The following is a 20,134-nucleotide window of genomic DNA, read 5'->3' as shown; positions in this document are numbered from 1 at the left end:
ATAAAATTAAAATAAACATTTTGAAATGACCGAATTACTCCAAAATAACAGATGCACAAACTCGGGGTATTTGGAAGCCGTTGACAAAGTTTTAGGTGGAACAGGCAAAGCGTCTGGGAGATATTTACTCCACACCCACTCGCATGCGCACACGCGCACACAGACCATCCTTGAATTATAGTGTAGACTAGTACAGTGTCCGTCGGAAGTATGCATTCATGTGGGAGCATAAGTACAGTTGTCAATTATGGCCAAATGAGTATGTGTTTGAAGGTTGGATGTACAAAGAGGTGTACATACTCTGTAGTGTTAAAAAGGGGTTTATTTGCAGGTGCAAAGTAAAATAGCGTGTGCAGTTTTGGAGTACTTGTGTATTTTTGTATCTTTCTATTGTCTTTTTGTGCATTTTTTGTTTTTTGTTGCCATTGTAGTGTGATTCTGGAATCATTTTGTGTATTTTAGTTTGGTGAATTTTCATGCATTTCTGTTGTCATTTTAGTGTATTTTGTCATTTTCATGTTTTTGTTGTCATTTGGTGTATTTTTCTGTAATACATGTTTTTTGGAATCATTTTGTGTTATTTTTGTTGTCGTTTTGTGTACTTCCTGTATAAATATTGTTTAGTTTTTGGAGAGATATTTGCTCCACACACACACAGACCATCCTTGAATTATAGTATAGATGAATAGAAAGGAGTGGATAAGTTTTAAAGTCTAAGAATGACCTTCAGTTGGTTCTAAGCTCTCAGAGGGGAATTATTAGTAAAATTCTTTAGAGATTTGCTTGAAAAAGACACAGGATGACGTAATAAGGAAGCTCTCAAACCATTTACAAACTCTTTAATCCACGTGCGTCAAAAGTAAGGCCTGGGGGAAGTAAACATGGCTGAGAAAACAATGTAGTTGTGGATGTATCAGTAAGGTTGCTAAGAGCAACCTTTTTTGGATATAAAAATAAGACGAAGTTGACATTTTCAAATGACAAAAAAATGATGTGAAAAACATTGCAGTTTAATGAAGTTTCACGTTGCCTTTACAGTACAATCAAAGCCTTAAAATTCACCTTTTATTTTCCCCAAGTTTTTTTCCGTTGTCATTTCATTTTCACTTTTTGATTCAACTTTCTTTCCTCGTTTCTCAAATAACGTCTTTCGGGACACAAACTTTAATTTCAAACCCACAGATTTTATAACACTTTCAAAAAAAATTCGGACGACAGAACAAACAGTGTGAGCGACTTTTAGCATTTGTTTGTTTTTTTTTTTCTACATCCACACACAGACAGACCAGGGAGTGCATTTAATTTACGGTACTGTTGATGTTTGTAGTTGAGGTCGAAGTGAACGAAATGATAACTGGGTTCAGGCACTTCAGTTTAGTCCATGTGGGCTTCCCTTCATTCTGCCACCAAAAGAAGAGACTTCATCTGCTTTCAATCTTCAAATCATTCCAAAAGGACAGAAAATCAAATCCAGAACTGATGCGTTTCCACTCTATGGCACTGGTTCTACTCCACTCTGATCACTTCTAGCATTAGCTTCTACTTTCAACACTTTTCTTTTCAAAGACGGTCATTATGACAGCAGTAAAGTCTCCCTTCTTGATTACACTAATAATTTAAAATGATTGAGGAAAAAAAAAAAGACCAGAGTAAAGTTAAGCCAGTATCATGTAGTGGAAAAACGCCGAAAGATTTAAGTTTGGAATTTCACAAATGTGGTTTTCTTACCTTAGTGTCTCAGATAAGTGAAATAAAAGGGTTCAAAATCTGCCCATAGTGTCAAGAATTGACCACAATATTTTTTTCAAACATGATGGATTTAAAATTGAAGATTTTAAAAAGGTCAAAAACCAAAGATGGTGCATCTAAATTGAGACTTTGTTAATGTTTAAGTTAGGAAATCTTGTAGGATTAGATAAGTTTACACGACTTCCTACTTCTTTTTGTTCATGTAAACCAAGATGCGTAAGAATTTGAAGACGTAAGATACTGTTTTGTTGTCATTTCTTGATGTTAATTTATTTCAAACTATTTTAAGTTGTCAGTAATTGACAACTTAAAAACAGTTTGAAATCTAAATAAAAAATAAAAAAAATAAAATCTGTTTTGGATACATTTCTGGTTTCTTGAAGATCTATTACAGAAAATCAGAACCTTAACAGATCCTTCATGATGCAATTCTGGTTCTCTGGACTCTGCTTAAGTATAAGTTTCTACTTTTGGGACAGTTTCACTTTAGAAAATGATTCTGAAAACATGTTTTACATGATTTAAAATGAAAAAAGGTTAGAAGAATATAAGAAAACTGAAGGCGTTGCTACAATTTCTGTGAATTTGTTAACTTTGAGTCTCATTCAAACTGTGACTAAAGCACAACTTTTGTTTATTGCTGATAACAAAAGATTACAGTCCATCACACGCACACGTAATCTATTTTTTGTAACTGGAAAAAAAAGATATATATTATATATAAAGATTTAGAAATATTTACAACTAAATTTGACAAATTTTCTTCACACTTTCACAAATGTAGTTTTTTTTAAATTTATATTCTACAGTCAAGATTTAAAGTGATTAAACATTTGTAGGCTCCTCCTTTAGATCAAAAATAAGAAATTTACATCCAAACTTTATACAGCTTCGTATCAACTTAAATTTTTAATAAGCCAGCACATTAACGTAAAACTTTCACTACATGCTGTAATGTCATTTTATGTGAATCTCTGACATCAAAAGTAAAAGAAAAAAAATGATATTATACGGGTTTCTGTTTCAATGAGGCTCAAAAATGACAAATTTACATCAATATCTGATGCAGCCTTTGCCTAAAATTAAATATTTTTTACTTCATATTTTTTTAATTTTGATTTCAATCATGTCTTAATTTCACTTTAAAATGTAATTTTTTTTTGTGCAAAAATAAGTACAATTTTGCTGAGGCATCACATGTGTTCTACTTTAGGTCCAAAGAAGGATTCAAATGAGTAAATATTAAAAGGAAATATTGATTTTTTTTAAAAAGCATTTCTGCTCCGATATTTATTCAGTTTTCTAATCTGGCACATTTGAGAATAAAATATGCAAATTAAAATACCAGTTTTAAATTGTTTGTTGGCGACGTTTGGACTCTGTGGGATGTGAATAAAGATAAATCAGTACGTTAGTGTGAAATATCGCTGCAGATTAACATTAGTGGAATAAAAAGCCGGTTTTGTTTCTGAAAACTGTTGCTGACGGGATGTGAATTGAATTTAAATAGATGATCCTCTTCTGATTTGAGGAAGGGTTCCTATGCTACGCGAGCTAGCAGCAGCGCTGCAGTCCTCCAGGACTTTTGCCGTCACCTCTCACAATAAATACATGAAACAGGAATTTTGTGGGAACAAAGATGGGAGGTCACAAATGGAGGAAGGATTCACAGCTGGGAAAAATGAAAAGTAGGATTTCAGAAGCTTCGTTCCTACTCTCCTCCTCCTCCTCGTTTCTCTGGTGACTTTTTTAGTTCAGTGCTGCTCAGTTTGTGCCATTTCCAAAGCTTTTCCAGGCCAGGATGAAGCGAAGCAGAGTGGAAACCCAGGACAAACTCCCAGATTTGATGCTAAATGTTCCTCCTCATTGTCTGACGGTAATGATGGGATTCAGGCAGCAGGTCGTCGGAGGGGCGTTGGGATCTAGTTGCCTCCACAGCAGGCCCGGGTGGAGTGAGCGTCCGGGTCCTGGAGGTTCACTCCTCTGTGTCGAGCTGCCTGTGTCGGGTTCTGCGTGTCCGTTTTTGGCATCTTCTTGGCTGCGAGGTAAAGAAAACGTGACATGTTTATTGTTTAGAGATTCTAGTCATATGTCCTCAGAGCTGTTCAATTAAAAGATCTGGGAAGATGGTAGAGTAAAACCTTACTTTTAGTTGTTTTGCTGCAAAGTGCAGGGGAGCATCACATGGGAACATTTTTAAATACAAGTTAAAGAAACTCCTTTTTTCTATTATTTATGACTTAGAGGGAGATTTTTGATCATATTATTGTTGATTCAATGTTTTTACTGATTATTTTAATGTTCTCATTAATTTTTGAACCTTTTAATGTTTTCTGTTGCACTTTTTAAATCACTGAGTTGCCTTGTGTATGAAATGCCCTATACAAATACATTTGCCTTGCCTTAGTGTCATACTTATGCATTTTGACCAAATAATTTATTACATTAATAACTAAGGGCAAGTTTTTTTTTGCATATAAAAATGACGTTTTCAAACGACAAACAAAGTGATGTGAAAAACACAAGTTTTCATGTTGCCTTTACAATACAATCAAAGCCTTAAAATTTCCAAAATCATCTAATTTTCCCTTTTTGATTCAACTTCCTTCACTTTCTTTACGACCTTGGGGTCGTGAACCAATGTGGGGTCGCCTGGAAATAAAATGGGGTCGCTTGAAGCGTCTAATAATAATAAAATTAAATAAATGACTGATTAAAATTATATATTTAACATTTTTAAATAAATGAATAAAAAGTTTTTATTTATTTTTATTTATCTATTTTGTGAGACTAAAAAAAGAGTCAGAAAGCTCAAAGAGCTTAAATATCTATTATTCTTTTTCAAATTAAAACCCACACACAATCTCAAACAACTGTATTCTGTTTCACTTTCTCTAATATAAATATATTTCAATTTAAAATGCAGTATAAAAACAACTGAGCGTGCATATTGTCACTTTGTACGCTAATCCTTACGACTCTGTATTTGTAACACAGTAAAACAAATATGATCAAAAAACGAATTTTAGAGAAAAAAGTATCTGAGGTCTCCAGAAATTTGCGATATAAAAATGGGATCATGACCCGAAATAGGTTTGGAACCACTGATATACACACTTTATTATGTTCATTGTTTTTTTATGCAAGCTATGTTTTTTTAAAAGTATAATTCAAAGAATCTCACTCAGGGAATGATGGTTTGTTTTGGAAGTAATAAATGACATTTGAAGTTACTCACTACTTAAGTAGTTTTTTACTCTTACTCAAGTACTTCGTTTTACTTTTACTTCTACTTGAGTAATTATATTATGACGTAACAGTACTTTTACTTAAGTACCGTTGTTTTTACTGTACCCACCTCTGACTATAAACAACCATGTAACAATCACTTTATAATGATGACCCCTGGTGGTCACTATCTTAATATCTTATCTCAACAATGCTTAACACAAAGTGACATTTTTTTAGAGAAAATAAATACATAACATACATACAGTACGTATAAAATAAATAAAACAGCTGATTTTTGACCTGGGAAATGTCCAAAGTGCAAAGTCGACTATATTTATATTCTCACATTGCAGTTAACAATCATTATAGCTTTTACCTCACATGCAGTAATGTAGTTCACTTACAGTACGCCTGTGCATTTTTTTTTTATTCATCATCACTGTCCTCTGTTTTTTTGGAGGGTAGAATCCCTCCTCTGATCCCTTTTTCTTGAACCAAAGTGTTCAGATATGGGTTTTAGATTATTTATTGAAAATTGTTCAAGGCGCCTTGAGCGCTCGGGTGTGCGTGTCCCTTTAAATGTTGTCACCGCAAGGAATTGTGGGTCAGCATTATCTCGTCTCTTCCGAGGGTGAAAGAACAGTGGATAGGAAAGGAGATAGGAGGGACTATTCAAACGCAGCCTTGGTTTCACCGGTAGCTTCAGCGCTCGTGTAGTTTTTAAGTGGAGCTTAGAAACGCTGGCGTGTGTGTGATGCTGCCAACCGATTCCAAGTCTCGCGATAACCGATCCATGCCTCTACAACCAATTAATCTCGGTATTTATGGCTAATTCCTAAGGATTGAGGAGGCTGCTACCGATGCAGCCGTACCGGTCGCATCGGTTTATCGTTCACAACCTTAATCAACTGGCGTAGTCAAAAATTTCCAGTTCTGTCAGAGCTGTTCAAAAGGTGCAACAGTTTCCTAATTGCATTGCTGCCAACAATCATATCCTCTTCCTGCCCTGGGATGACGAGCGTGGGAACGAGCAGCTTGAAACCATAGATAATCACCTCTAAATCATAAACTGCTGTAGGTGTGACTTGGTGACCACCAGCACCGACCACAACGATGTCATTTTGACAAATATATCCTTCATATATGATAAGTATTGTAAAATGTGCAATTTTTGATTATTTCACAGAAAGTTATCAGTTTCACAGAGCAGTCTTTGAATGTGAATCAGAAACATCGAAAATGATTAAAATCTGAAAATTCCTACATTCAAACTAGAGAAAGTCAAAGTGCACGTGTCAAAACACGATAGTGATTGGTTGAAATTGTCTAATTGGTCGGATGAAAACAAAAGAGTGGCCTCTGTTAATGCTGTTGTTTTGGGTGTGATGTCACTGAAGCTTCACTCACCGATGGCCAGGAAGAGCTCGTTGACGTTCATCGCGGTTTTTGCGGAAGTTTCCATAAAGAGCAGGCCGGTGTCCTCAGAGTACGTTTGTGCTTCCTGATACACAAAGATCAACACAAAAAACACACGCGTACACAGCTGGCTCAAAAACAAGTTGAATAATAAATCCAGTAAAATTTGCAACAAAAAAAAGCTTAAATACAAGAATTAAAGACATTACAATCTGCACACGTAGACTCCATTCCGTGACATAATTTTATGAAAAGCTATTATACATGTGGTATTGTTACAGAAGTGCATAACTACATGTACATTTACATTTTTTTCAAATAAATGAACACAATGTGTTTCTTGGCAAATGCAATATATAAACACATTCTATGTTCTAGCACATGTACATTTCTACTACTTATATATTTAGGTTGATACGTTGAAAGAAAAGATAATTCCTGAGGCTTTTTCAGACGAAAATGGCATTAAATTGTGTTTACTTGACTAGGAAATTATAAACGAGTCTTTATCAAATGTTCTCCCCTGTAAGGAAGCCGGCCCCGCAGAAAAAAGTTAAAAATGACTAGTTCTGAATTGGTAGAAACTACCAACTTCCCCAAAATCCTGCAATTTTACTTAAATAACTTCACAAAATTCTATCACTTATTGCTTATTTATAACATTGATACGTGTAAGTGCAAACTAAGGCCCATTAATGATAAAATTCAGGCCTAAAATCAGCAGCCGCCTTCAGATCAAACTGCTGTGTATTTGACCCCTGACCTACCGTGTGTTTGACAGCTCTGGGTTATATTATATAATACTTCTGTGTGAGAACATTGGAATAAACCTTCCATTTTTCCAAGCTGCTTCGCATGTAAAGAATGGAAAGTCTACCAAACTGCTTTGCACAAAACATCCATCATTTCTACTTGAAATTCCCACAAATCATAGCTCAGTTTGGCATATGACATACAAAACTTAGGCAAAATTAGTTTAGTCAAAATTAGGAGGAACAATGATGCAAATGTATCAGTTGATGAATATATGATCATCACACATTAATATTAATATCAAACACTTCTCAGTGAATTCAATGCAAATCATTCTTTGGTTTTAACCACATGAAGACAAGTTACCAAACAGGTCATTTCAGCAAACTTTCACAACATCCCACGCACTTCCGTCTCAAAAGGAAACACTGTAAATTTTTTGTTTGATCGGAAAAATACTTTTTGAAATATGGCCAATTTAGTGAAGTGTGCGTCCCTATTTTTCTTCCATTTTCAGCTTCCAATATCTCCGGAACTACATCACATAGGAAACTGAAATTTGGTGCAGTAATACAGCTCCACCTACTCTCTCAGAATAAATAAAAAGATTAGGTGGTCATACCAGCTCCTCAAAATTGGAAAAAAGTTTGTTATGGTTTGGGTCTGGAACAGGTTTGGTCCTTCAGTAACAACTTAGCATATGCCTCAGCTCCCTATAATTTGATCCGCTTTGAGCTATGAACATATACTGTTCACATCACGAATGATTAGTCACATGTGCATTGGTTCTTGGGTGAGACGCTCTTGAAATCCAAAAAAATACTCTTTTTTTTTTTTGCCCATAACTGCATGTGGAAATGTAAGAAAAAAGTAAGATCTCTTTTTTAATTCATAGTATAAAGATTACTCTTTATTGGGATATAATTTTGTTTTTTTTAATTATTTTCTTTTGGACCCCAACTTTGGGTTATTTTACTACTCGCAAATGTTGAAAATCCTTTACATGAGGCCATTGTAGCTGGCCTCTGTGTCTCAATCATTTATTGTTTATTAGTTTTTTACTAGTAACATAAAAAAATATATATTGTAGAAAATGTAAAACATGAGAAATGAGTTCTGGCATGGGCCATTTGTTGAAATGACATGGAATGATCCAAATGTGTTTTGTCTATAATTACAAAATAAATATAGATACCTCTCAAAGTTTTGAAAAATTCCTCTGAGGGATGTATTGTTACATTTGCAGTGTATTTTTTTCCTATAATCAGATTACAGTCTTTTATGATCTGGGGTGGAGCGTCTCTGAGGTTTTTCACTTTGTAATTGATGAGAAGTTGGTGGAAACCAGTCGGAGCTGCTGAGGTATAAAACTCACATAGCGGTGACAGCAGCCTGGTATGTGCCATGTCACGGCTGGCTGGCTGCTGATTGGCCGGAGCGCTCAGGTGACTCACCTCGTACTCCACCAGCCTCTTCTCCGACAGGTCAGCTTTATTTCCTGCCAGGGCGATGACGATGTTGGGACTGGCCTGTCTCTGCAGCTCCTTCACCCAGGCCTTGGCTCGCTCAAACGTGTCCTGGACAACAACACAAGTTACACAACACACACATTACGACACACATCTATCACAGCGAGGGGAGCAATATGATCCAGGGGTCACATTATCGACATCTACGTCATTCAGGCCATTTAGAATAAAGACTAACCAGAACATTAACACAGGGAATGGTGTTTGTTGTTGTTTTAGGGAATTTATGAGTTTTTTTGTGTATTTGTGATGTCATTTTGTGTGTTTTTGGAGTCATTTTGTAAAGTTTTTGTGGTTGTTTTGAAGCTTTTTTTGTAGTGCATAGCTGCACAAACAACCAGTCAAAAGTATCTGAATTAAGGATGTTGGCATGTAAACGTGTACAGGTCAATGACGTATAAGGATTTTACCTCATGATATTTCTTAAAATGGGCATCATCGGGCAAGGTTTGAATGAATATTATGACGGAAATAAAAATAGAAATACTTTGAAATATTATACAGGACTATAAGAGAACTAAAATAAATCTGAATACATTTAGAGTAATTTTAAATATTTTTTTGTCCATTATTTGTCAGTTTAAACTAATTGTTTCTATTAATTGTTCTTATGTTTTCTGTGATTCATCTTTTTCACAGATTGACATTCACACATGTTAAAAAAAACTCCATGTTCCATGATTTGACAGCCCAAAAATGGCATTGTGATGGCAAAGCCTGCATCCTTTGTAAATTAATCCCACAATAAAATAAATCAATTTATTTTTCAATAAAATAAATCAATTTATTTTTCAATAAAATAAATCAATTTATTTTTCAATAAAATAAATCAATTTATTTTTCAATAAAATAAATCAATTTATTTTTCAATAAAATAAATCTATTTATTTTTCAATAAAATAAATCAATTTATTTTATTGCAATAACAAAACATGCATTGCTGTCTCAAAATGATTGCACTTCTTGTAGTGTTGACCTTTGACAGCTTGTGCAGACAAGGTAAATGAAATAAAATTTAAAAAAGTAAATGAATCCCATAAGAGCGCCTATATTAACAGTTAGCGAGTGGTGGGCGTATTGGGAGCCTGGATGGGAGATTACATGTAAGAGAAACGTGCTCAACTCCCAGCGCGTAAAAAAAAAACCACATAAGCGCAAACGGGCGAATAGAAAGGAGTGAAGAGTTGTGATGGCAGCGTACCGGTTTGGTGATATCGAAGACCACGATGGCGGCCTGCGCTCCTCTGTAGTACATCGGAGCCAGGCTGTGGTAGCGCTCCTGTCCGGCCGTGTCCCAGATCTCAAACTTCACCGTGGTGTCGTCCAGACACACCGACTGAGCCAGGAAGGCAGCTGAACACACACACACACAAAGACAGAGGCTCACTGACACCATCAACTACATTATCTAATGTAGACACTAACACTTTTCTCTACTCCTCCCCATTGGCCCCCTAACTCCCTCTCCCTTCTTTCTTCCCCCCTCACTAGAGTGCAACACTGATCTCCCTTTTCAAATCTTCCCCTCTAATGAAGTTCTGCTTACCCTTTTTTTCTTCGATAATAAATCATGCATAGCTGTACACACATCAAGTCAAAAGTATCTGAATTAAGGATGTTGACATGTAAAAGGTTATCCATGTACGGGGCAATGACGTATAAGGATTTTCACCCCATAATATTTCATAAAATGGGTATCATCGGGCAAGGTTTGCATGACTATTATGATGGAAATAAAAATAGAAATACTTTGAAATCTTATACAAAACTGTAATAAAACTAAAAAAGGGCAGAAAATACATTTGCTTGATATTGCATAGGTTTAGAGTAATATTAAAGATTTTTTCAAAACAGTAGTCATGGCCAGACAGTCGTACCACATGATATTTGAATAACATGACACTTTGAATAACAGAATAAATTACAGATGTTATTTAGTATCAAGGCAGTGGGAATGAAGCAACAGGGAGCTTGGACAAGATGGGAGAACGTGGTCGAGAGGAAAGTGACTTGGGCTGAGCTGTGGAAAGCCGAGCCCCACCGCATCAAATTCCTCATCCAGGCAGTGTATGACGTACTCCCAAGTCCATCAAACCTGCATACATGGGGTGTAGCAGAGACATCAGCTTGCCCACTGTGTTCCAAGCGAGGAACTTTGGAACACATTCTCAGCTGCTGCACCACGGCACTTGGAGATGGGCAGTATCGCTGGAGGCATGACCAGGTCCTTAAGACCATCGCTGAACTTATCTGCGAAGGACTTGTGTACGCGAAGCGTGCCCGACCCTCCAAGGAAACCATCGCCTTTGTCAGAGCTGGGGAGCAGCCAACCCTGGCCAGAAGTACCTCTGCAGGAATCCTAACCTCTGCAAAAGACTGGCAGCTGCTGGTGGATCTTGAGCATCAGCTGAAGTTTCCCGGCCACATCGCAGTTACCACCCTGTGACCAGACATTGTTCTTGTGTCTGAGGCCAGTAAGCAAATAGTGCTGCTGGAGCTGACCATCCCGTGGGAAGATCGCCTGGAAGAAGCCTTTGAGAGGAAGCTCTCCAAATATGCGGGACTGGTCAGTGACTGCCAGCGGGCTGGTTGGAGAGCAAGGTGTTTCCCAGTGGAGGTTGGATGTAGGGGTTTTGCAGCCCGTTCCCTAACCAGAGCACTCAGCTGTTTGGGCATCGAGGGAGAGAGAAGGAGGAGAGCCATTCGCAGTACCACAGACGCGGCAGAGAGGGCCTCAAGATGGCTGTGGCTCAAGAGAGGAGAGCCATGGAGTCATGGTAGCTAGCAAGCCATCTGGACACGAGCCGGGGCCTGATCAGCCACGGCTGGGTCACCTGGAGGAGGGCGTATTATGTTGAAAGACCCGAAACGCCCGATGAGACCAGGCACATAACTGATGATGTGTCCAGAGGCATCAGTAGATGTATGTACACAGTAAGTAGCATTTAAAGAAATGAACACCACTGTTGCAGGTAACCCACTCCATGAGTCGAGCACGTAGGGGTCATAAAAGTTGGCAACCCAACTGAGAAGTAAAAAACCTCACCGCATATTAGTAACATAGACCAGTGGTTCAAAAACAGGGGTACATGTTATTTGAAAATAATCGGGAAATGTGCCTAGTTCCTTTTTCAGCAATTTTTGGACAAAGTCACCAAAACTAAGATTACTATTACTCAATAAAATATTACATTTTCCTTCAATTTTTTGAAACAGGATTATCTTATGCTGTAGATGCCATTTTTATCACAGTTCTAATTCTCACAATATGAGACAATAATTAGCTACATTTTACGAAGGAGACTTCGGTATTTACTTACTATTAAAGTAATCACACAAAAGATGTCGTTTAACTAAATTCCACTTTAAATTCCACTCATCGTTTTGAATTAGAAGATTAAGCCTTAGGAAACCAATGTTTTGAGACACATTTAGGGGTTTAGCAGAGTCAGCTGTTCCACAAATTAAAAAGCATATTAAGAATATTATGGAGAGGGAACTTATGATATGACGAAGGGGTACACATGATTTAACAAATATGCAAAGGGGGTACACGGTACAAAAAAGGTTCGAAACCACTTATAAATTTTATTTATTTATTTATTCAGTTTATTTCCGACATGGTTACATTCACTTTTTTTTTTTTTTTTTTTTTGTACATGCCGAAAAAGGAGACGAGAGAAGCAGTTTGCTTATCTGGGTCCCGTCCCCTGTTTTACCATCGCAAATTTACATGGGTTTACATGTCTCTCTGGTCAAACATTCTTGAGTTGTTCTGAACAGTCCTTTTTTGTGTATTCTCATCTGTAGTCAGTGTTGTCTTTTTTTTTTTTTTTTTTTTTCCTCCTCCTCTCTATCGTTGTTCGTGTTGGCCTTGTTCCCTGCCAGACGCTGTTAGCATTCCTCCAGTGCAAGAATAGTTCCTCTTTCGAAGGTGTTTGGAAGTTTTTTTCCCTTTTCATCCATAGTGTCACCACTCGGGAATGTCTCTTTTGGACACACAAGTTTGCAGCTTGTTTTGTCTCTACATCAAGGTTAATCCAGCTGTTGTTAGTTATATTGGCAGTGTTGTATTTTCCACTGTTAGATTTAACTTTTATAAACACATTATTATATCTTAGTTCATAAGCAAGGTAATAATTAAATTGTACAGGAAAACGTGTTTCTAACTGCACATATGACAATAAACACTTTGAATTTAAATTGAATGTAATCCTTAATCACAACACCACCTAGCAATTGAAATGAATAAATGACAGACCTTTTTTACTCTTGGTTTCCACATTTAATTCAGTCTCCGTAAAATAATCACAGTCTGAGTTTATTATTCATATTATTATTATATAGATTATATGTAAAAGAGATCAGTGATCTATGAATGGATGAGGCAAAGGCAGTCTGCGCTGCTAGAATCAGTGACTGATCAGCTAATCAGGTGGAATGCAGTGGCAGCATAACTGATACTTTCACTATTACCATTACTCCAAGTGCATAACCAGTTGATCCTGCTCTTCACCCACACACTGATCAGATGCTGAACAGGCTGTAAAAGGCACATGTGCATGTTTACTTCTATTGGTCACTAAAGATTTGTTCATAGTTTTGAATTGTAGTTCACTTTGTTTCTGAACCAGATCTACTCAAGGTCGTCACACATCATCTGACTGTATCAGAAATGAAGCAAAGGGATTATATTTCAACGCCTTCGTTGGCTCTCCGTCCTCCCTCCATCCCCGCAAGCTACAGGAGAGGCGTGTGAAGTGCCCACAAGAGGCTGCAACCGCGCACCCCCCGCAGCGGCTGTCAATCCTTTCCTTTTCTCCTCCCAAACCCCTGCACCCCCCACCTTGCTCAATTGTTATGTTCTCAAGTTTTTGTTGACTGTGTTTTGTTTTTTGGTGCATGTACACAGAGGAGGTTTTTTCCTTGTTTTACACTGTCCTCCCCAATAGGGGACTCAGTTTAGAACCTGCCTTTTCCCCTCTTCTCTCCTCCTGTTGTCCTCCCACTTTTCACCTTGTTATGGCAATTATTATATTCTTCATCATATCATCAAATGTGTGTTCATGTGTACAATTTGTCATGTTTTAATACATGATGACTGCATTACTCTTTGCACTTTTGAACAGCTGAGTCATGTTAGATTAACAATACAGATCGTATTGTATCCACAGTGCAACACACAGTCTCTACTGAAGGCCAAACTCAAACTCACATGCAGATATACACGCACACACACTATCAAGGACAGATACCAGTGGCGCAGGCCTTCCTCATAATATACACGTCTTCATCATTCTCCAACGTTTCCACTGTTGGGAGCATCTGAGTCCCTCCTTTTCTTTTTTTCAGGGTTGGGACTTTTTCTCATATCTGTATAAAGCTTAAGCTGTGAAACTGCTGGTCAGTCTTGTATATCCTGAGCTGGGGACAAGACCTTTTGGACCATCCTACTTAGTACCTGGCCGCCTTTCCTTCCCACAGGATGGGACTCTCCTTTTTTTGTAATCCTTTTCATTTAGTTTTATAATAAATCTTTTTTTATATAAAATCATCAAGCTTTGACTGGACATCATCATTCAACACAGAGCATAATTCATGTCACCAAATGAGGTCAACCGCAAATTTGCCGTGACAACCTAAATATGGGGCGCTGCCCTTGTGGAGACCAACGGTTCTCACGTCCTTGTCCTCCCATGTTATGAGTGTCTTTTCATGGTTTCTTGGACGTGATGTAACTGAAACTGAATTGCCCCTTGGGGATAAATAAAGTTTCTGAATCTGAAAGTTATTTTTATTTATTATTAACGGTTGATATTTTTTTTCATGATGCGGCCAAACTACTATATCTATACTTACAGGACATTTGTTATTACTAATAAAGGTTGTCATGTTATAATATGCATGTTCTACTGTCATCTGCTAAATGTGAGGCCTGAAAATGGTATTGAGAGATTAAAACTAATTCTAATGCATAATTTATTCTATGAATAGTGTTTGTTTTGTTGCCTTTTGTATGGTGAGTGTCCATAATTTAATGAGATTGTTGATCACACTGGTTGTTGCTACTTCAACTCATAAATAATATTGCTACTGTCTGGTCTGCCTGTTGGACTGTACAACTGTTTACTGTCCAAATGTTTGCTGTTCACTGCTTTAAAAAAAATAAATGCCACACATTGATTCTGATTCCGATGCCCATTGGTTTAATTTCAGTGTGATTTGCTTCCTTTGATTCATCACTGAGGTGATTCCTTTATGTCTCACAGTGTGCACATCTATGTAGTATTTCCACTAAGAACTGGGTAGGCAGACAATGTTGCACGATGTTGTGAAATGCACACAATATTTAGGAAATGTACATTATTTTATGTTTAAATTGAACTGTTTTAGAAACTCCATGAGTAATAAACTACGAGATAATTGAAATTGTAACTTAGCAACATCGCTAACACTGGAATGTTGCTAATATTAACACGGCCTTGGTCCCCCACTGACATACCACCTCCATAAGACAATGTGTCAACAGACAACAATACTACCTGCACTACTTGTATATATATTCATGTTTATAGTCATCCTTCATATGTATCATTATTATTATCATTATTATTATTATGGTGTTACTGGTTTGTTTTTGGTTTTTTTTTCGCACAATACACCAAGTAAAACTCCTTGTATTGTCTAAAAACTTGGCAATAAAACTGATTCTGATATACATTTTATTTATATATATATATCAGAGCTGCACAATTAATCGAATTTTAATAGTGACCACAATTTTGGCCTCAACGATAAAATTAACCTGATCATCGACTATTTTTACATTTAAAATGCGGGCTCTGCTGCATATCTAATCAGGCACTTTCTAAACCCCAGTAGTCAGACAACCACCAGGAGGTGAACACGTACACTTAATTAAGGCTTCATTAAGATACCTTAATAATAGGGATGTAACGATTCACTCAACTCCCGATACGATTCGATTCACGATACTGGGTTCACGATACGATTCTCTCACGATTTATTTTACAAAATGGGAATGTAGACAAATTTTTTTATGGGGGAAAAAAACTAGAAAATACTGTATTATTTTCCTTTTATATTTCATTGTCAAAAGAATCCCTTGATAAACTATTCAAAACAATGCAATTTAACTAAAAATAAATCTTGAATGAAATAAATAAAGGAATAATAGAAATGAAAATGAAGCCTATTAATTTAAATTCTGGTTCTATAATAAACAATGCAAAACTGCATAATAGTTATTTTTCTTTTTAAAAGTGCAACTGAAAATGTATTTTGTGCCTTAACAATTGGACTTTAAAAAAAAAAAACCGTGATTACACTGATTTACGTCATATTTGGACCAGCTGGTAACACAGTGGTCGGTTGGCATGCAGAAATTCTTGCAGTGAAGAAGAGAAGCTATGCTAGCAGACAGAGCTAATAGAAAAACGTGACTTTTACAGATATTCAAGTAATATTACAGATATTCTTTCGGTGCTAAAGGGGCAATTAATCATTTATTAACATATCTAAGGGTAGAAGGCGGCCAGAAAGAAAGTATTAGCAGACTCCGACCGCCGCCTACACTTGTATACTTGCCCTCTGCTGGTTAAAAAAAGTACTGCGATTCAATTTTCAGAAAATCGATATCAAACGTGATACCTATGAATCGATTTTTAACTGCCTTACGATTAATCGTTACATCCCTACTTAATAACAAGCGAGCAACACTTCAGTGGCTGTTTCTTCTTGCTCAAAAAACTGGAGGCTTAAAAGCCTAATGTTCTTAACTTTTCTTGATACTGTATGATGTAATTGTTTTCAAGGAGTTGCACTCTAACAGTGTATTTATATAGTTAGCTCATAGTCAGTGTTTAATTATTGGATACATTTTAGTATTTATCATTAGTCTTGTTTAAAGCTCGTCTTTTGCACTCTTAACTGTTTACAAACTGTTTGTCAAAAAGTAGTTAAATAAAGGCAGACGTTTCCCATAAAAGGATGAATAATTGTAATTAATAATCCAGATTACAATATTGATCTGAATGATCGTGATCATCATTTTGGCAATAATCATGCAACCCGAATATACATATATATGTATAATGTAGTTATATACTGTATTTTTGCATATATGCACCTGCGACAGGTGTTGTAAATTAGCGAACACACTTAATACATCTGGGTAACTGATGTAAATGTGATGTCCTCATCAAATAAACAAATAAATAAATAAGAAATAGATGTGATTGATCGATCGAGTTTAGCATGAATTAGAGGTTAGATTTTAGGCCCGAGCCCGAGCCGAAATTTGGGCCGAGGTGTCCCGCATTAGAGTGGGGTTAGGGTCAGGTCGAGCTTCAAGATGTATTTATTTTTTAATCTCTATTACATCTTATAATAAACAGTTCTATATTGTTGTGGTATCATTTCTAAGGTGATTTCTGCTAGTAGTGGGACGGGATATTGACGGGTTTGTGTTGCGTTTTGTTGTTCAGCGTTCATTGAATATTATTTGCTGATTTTGCTCACTTGCTGCTGGAGCACAGGAAACAAATATGACTGTGTGCTTCAGTCAGGTCTGAGCTCCACGCACGAGCAGCCCGGTCTGGTCTGCAATGCTGAAACAGAATGGGTTCTATGTTCTGGTTATGTTCCACTTGTGTGTATTCAGTGGTTAACTGATGCTGAGATTTCCCATAGCGAGCAGCAATACGTTCAATAAATTAATAATTTACATCGGTTTTGCGTCGGGTTCGGGCCTACAATTTAAGTTAATGGGTCGGGCTCGGGTCGGGCTTTATGCCCACGGGTCCGAATCGGGTTGGGCTGGATTTTTTGCACCCGATCTAACCTCTACCATGAATGGATGAATAAATGGATGGATTGATGCTAACCTCCGATGGTGGTCTCCTGGAACTCGTCAAACTGTCCCTTGACAAAGCGCAGCACCAGGCTGGACTTCCCCACCGCCATGTCTCCTAGTAGAACCAGTTTGAATTGGCAGATCTTGGTCTGTGGTGAAGAGCCGTTGGAGCGGCTCCCTCTGGAGCTCATCCTGGAGGAGCAGAAGATGCTTTTCTCTGCACTTTATCCTTGATCTTCTGACTCAGAGCGTTAGTCTGTGAGGAAGATAGTACATTTCTTCAAACCATGACTCAGCAGCCGAAGACTCAGATTCAGGTAGTTTAAAGCAACCTGAAGGTTGAACACAGACATGAACACTGAAGAACAGTCATGTGGAGACAGGGCCATCTATAAGAGGGAATAAAGGGGAGAGCTTTTTGGGGGCATCCATAAAGTCAGTTTAATGTTGGTCCATTGTTCTATGAATCTGTGATAACCACATTTTTGTATTCATCTAAATAATATCCACTGTTATCCAGGAAGTTTATTATTATTATAGTCATCTTAAAGATAGAAATCCTTAATCAGAAATAAAATGGGTTAAAAGTGATGAAAAATGTTGGAAAAGGAGGTGAAATGGGATTTTAAAAACCCACAGAAATTGGTTCAAAGTTGCAAATTAGAGTGACAGAAAAAGTGTTAAAAAAAAGTTTAGTGTCAATATTGGCTTAAAAGTAGCAGAAAAAGTAGAAACAATTAGCTTAAACTGGCAAAACATTGGCATGACAAATCATGAATGTGGTTAAATTGGCAAAAAATAAGCATAAAATATGGCAAAAAAAAAAAACAGGTTAAAACTAAATGGAAAATAATGGGTAAACATTTGCAACATTAGGTGAGAAAAGTGGTGCAAAGGGTTTATAAGAGCCGAAAAGGCACTGAAATTTGATAAAGTGGCAAAAATGGGAGTATTGTCGCAAAAATACATTAAAAGGAGCAAAAATATGGCAAGAAAAAACTGATCAAAATAGGTTAAAATATGGTAAATTTGGTGAAGTTGCAGAAAAAGGATAAAAATAAGCAAAAACTGGTTAAAATTGTTCAAAAAATATGATTAGTTTTTTAAAGCATTTCGCAACCCCCCGCCGCCATTTCAGTGTCTCGCGACCCCAAGGTTGAGAACCCCGGCCTTAGATGACTCATGTAGATTGTTTTTAAGTGGAAATTATGCAAAGATATGGTGAGATTATTATAGATATAGGGAAGGTTTTGTCACAACAAAGACTCCATTCTCTGTAAACCACAGAGAGGAAAGTTACAGTGCTTGCACTTCTATCACCTCATGCGTTGTCCATTTTCAGGCTTAGTTTAGACATTCATAGATCATTCACAACCTCTGTGTGCATTGATTACACTAACACTTCTACAGATGTACACAATACAATAGCTGATGTCTGGATATATTACTCTATTGGTGTGTAAACCATTTAGATGTACCGAACATGTGGTCGTGAATCGGTGTTTGACAGCTGTCTCAGCAACGGGTTTGATTCGCAGTTCGGAACCGGATTAGAGCTCCGTCCTAACAGAGCCTCTGGCGGACAGCGGCCGACAATCAGGCCCCTGGGCCGGGACAGAATCAGAGTCCAACCCCGCTGTGGTCGTCCTCTTCTCCGGGCAGCACTGAGACAACGGACTGCAACCGCAACTGAGCCGGTTCTTACCTGTGTGTAAAGGCGGTCTACCGACGATGGGTGTCTCCGGTCATTAGTCGGTGAGAAACCGACGGTCAGTCGGTGCTTTCGGCGATCTACCGACAACAACAAGGATCGGTTCCGGGGAGGCCGCGCATGCGCACTGGGCAATGCGGAGCCGTCATACGAATGACCACATGCTTTTACTAAAAATAAATTATTTTTACTGTATGCACTTATTATTTAAAATGATATAGCCGTCTGGAATGTATCATAAGCAACAAAAATAAACCATGTTTTCCAATATTTGCAAAAACGAAGCTCATTTAAAAAAAAAAAATTTTTTTTAAATAATTAAGAAGCATTTATCTTTTATTAACCTAATTACTGAGATTTTTCTTTTAATTAACCATTTTTTTTTGTTTCTAAGCTAAGCGTTTTCTTATTTTTTTTATTGTACACATGTAATACTAATTATTAAAAATAACATAGCTGTCTGGGATTTATCATAAGCTACAGTTTTTCATACTTTTAAGTTGTACCAAAACACAATAAAACACTGTGATGTAACAGTAAGATCTACTTGTTTAAATATATTGTACACATGTGCAAGATTTAAAAATAAAATTAAAAAGATTTTCTAATATTTACAGAGAAGATGCTTATTCAAAAAATGTAATAAAATAATCATTAAGAAATGTTTATTTATTTGTTTATTTATTTCTATCTAATTACTGCGAGGTTTTTGAACTTCTTAAAAAAAAATTAATATGTGTTCTTTGTTTTTAACTTTGTTGGAAAATAGTTTTGTGCTACACAGGCCCTTATAAAACTACTATCTGTGAAAACTAGGTTCAAATGTACTGTACGTGTATTCCCTGCTGTACAGTGGCCGAATTTTGTTTA

At 36.8% G+C, this 20,134-nt stretch overlaps 1 protein-coding gene across 1 annotated transcript; it reads right to left on the bottom strand.

The window, feature by feature from the left end:
* Positions 1-822: 822 nt before the first annotated feature.
* On the bottom strand, positions 823-19,395 carry rab5b (RAB5B, member RAS oncogene family). The gene is made up of 6 exons (XM_028436388.1): positions 19,259-19,395; positions 17,585-17,809; positions 9,880-10,031; positions 8,604-8,726; positions 6,388-6,481; positions 823-3,787 (listed from the first exon to the last, which is right to left on the bottom strand). Exons 2-6 carry the CDS (start codon positions 17,742-17,744, stop codon positions 3,672-3,674), a joined length of 645 nt encoding a protein of 214 aa, XP_028292189.1. The 5' UTR covers positions 17,745-17,809; positions 19,259-19,395; the 3' UTR covers positions 823-3,671.
* Between the last annotated feature and the right edge of the window lie 739 nt (positions 19,396-20,134).

Source organism: Gouania willdenowi, chromosome 21, assembly GCF_900634775.1.
Source record: "Gouania willdenowi chromosome 21, fGouWil2.1, whole genome shotgun sequence".
Classification (NCBI taxonomy): domain Eukaryota; kingdom Metazoa; phylum Chordata; class Actinopteri; order Blenniiformes; family Gobiesocidae; genus Gouania; species Gouania willdenowi.
Note: the sequence above shows the minus strand (reverse complement) of the source record. Positions and strands in the feature narration are given on the sequence as shown.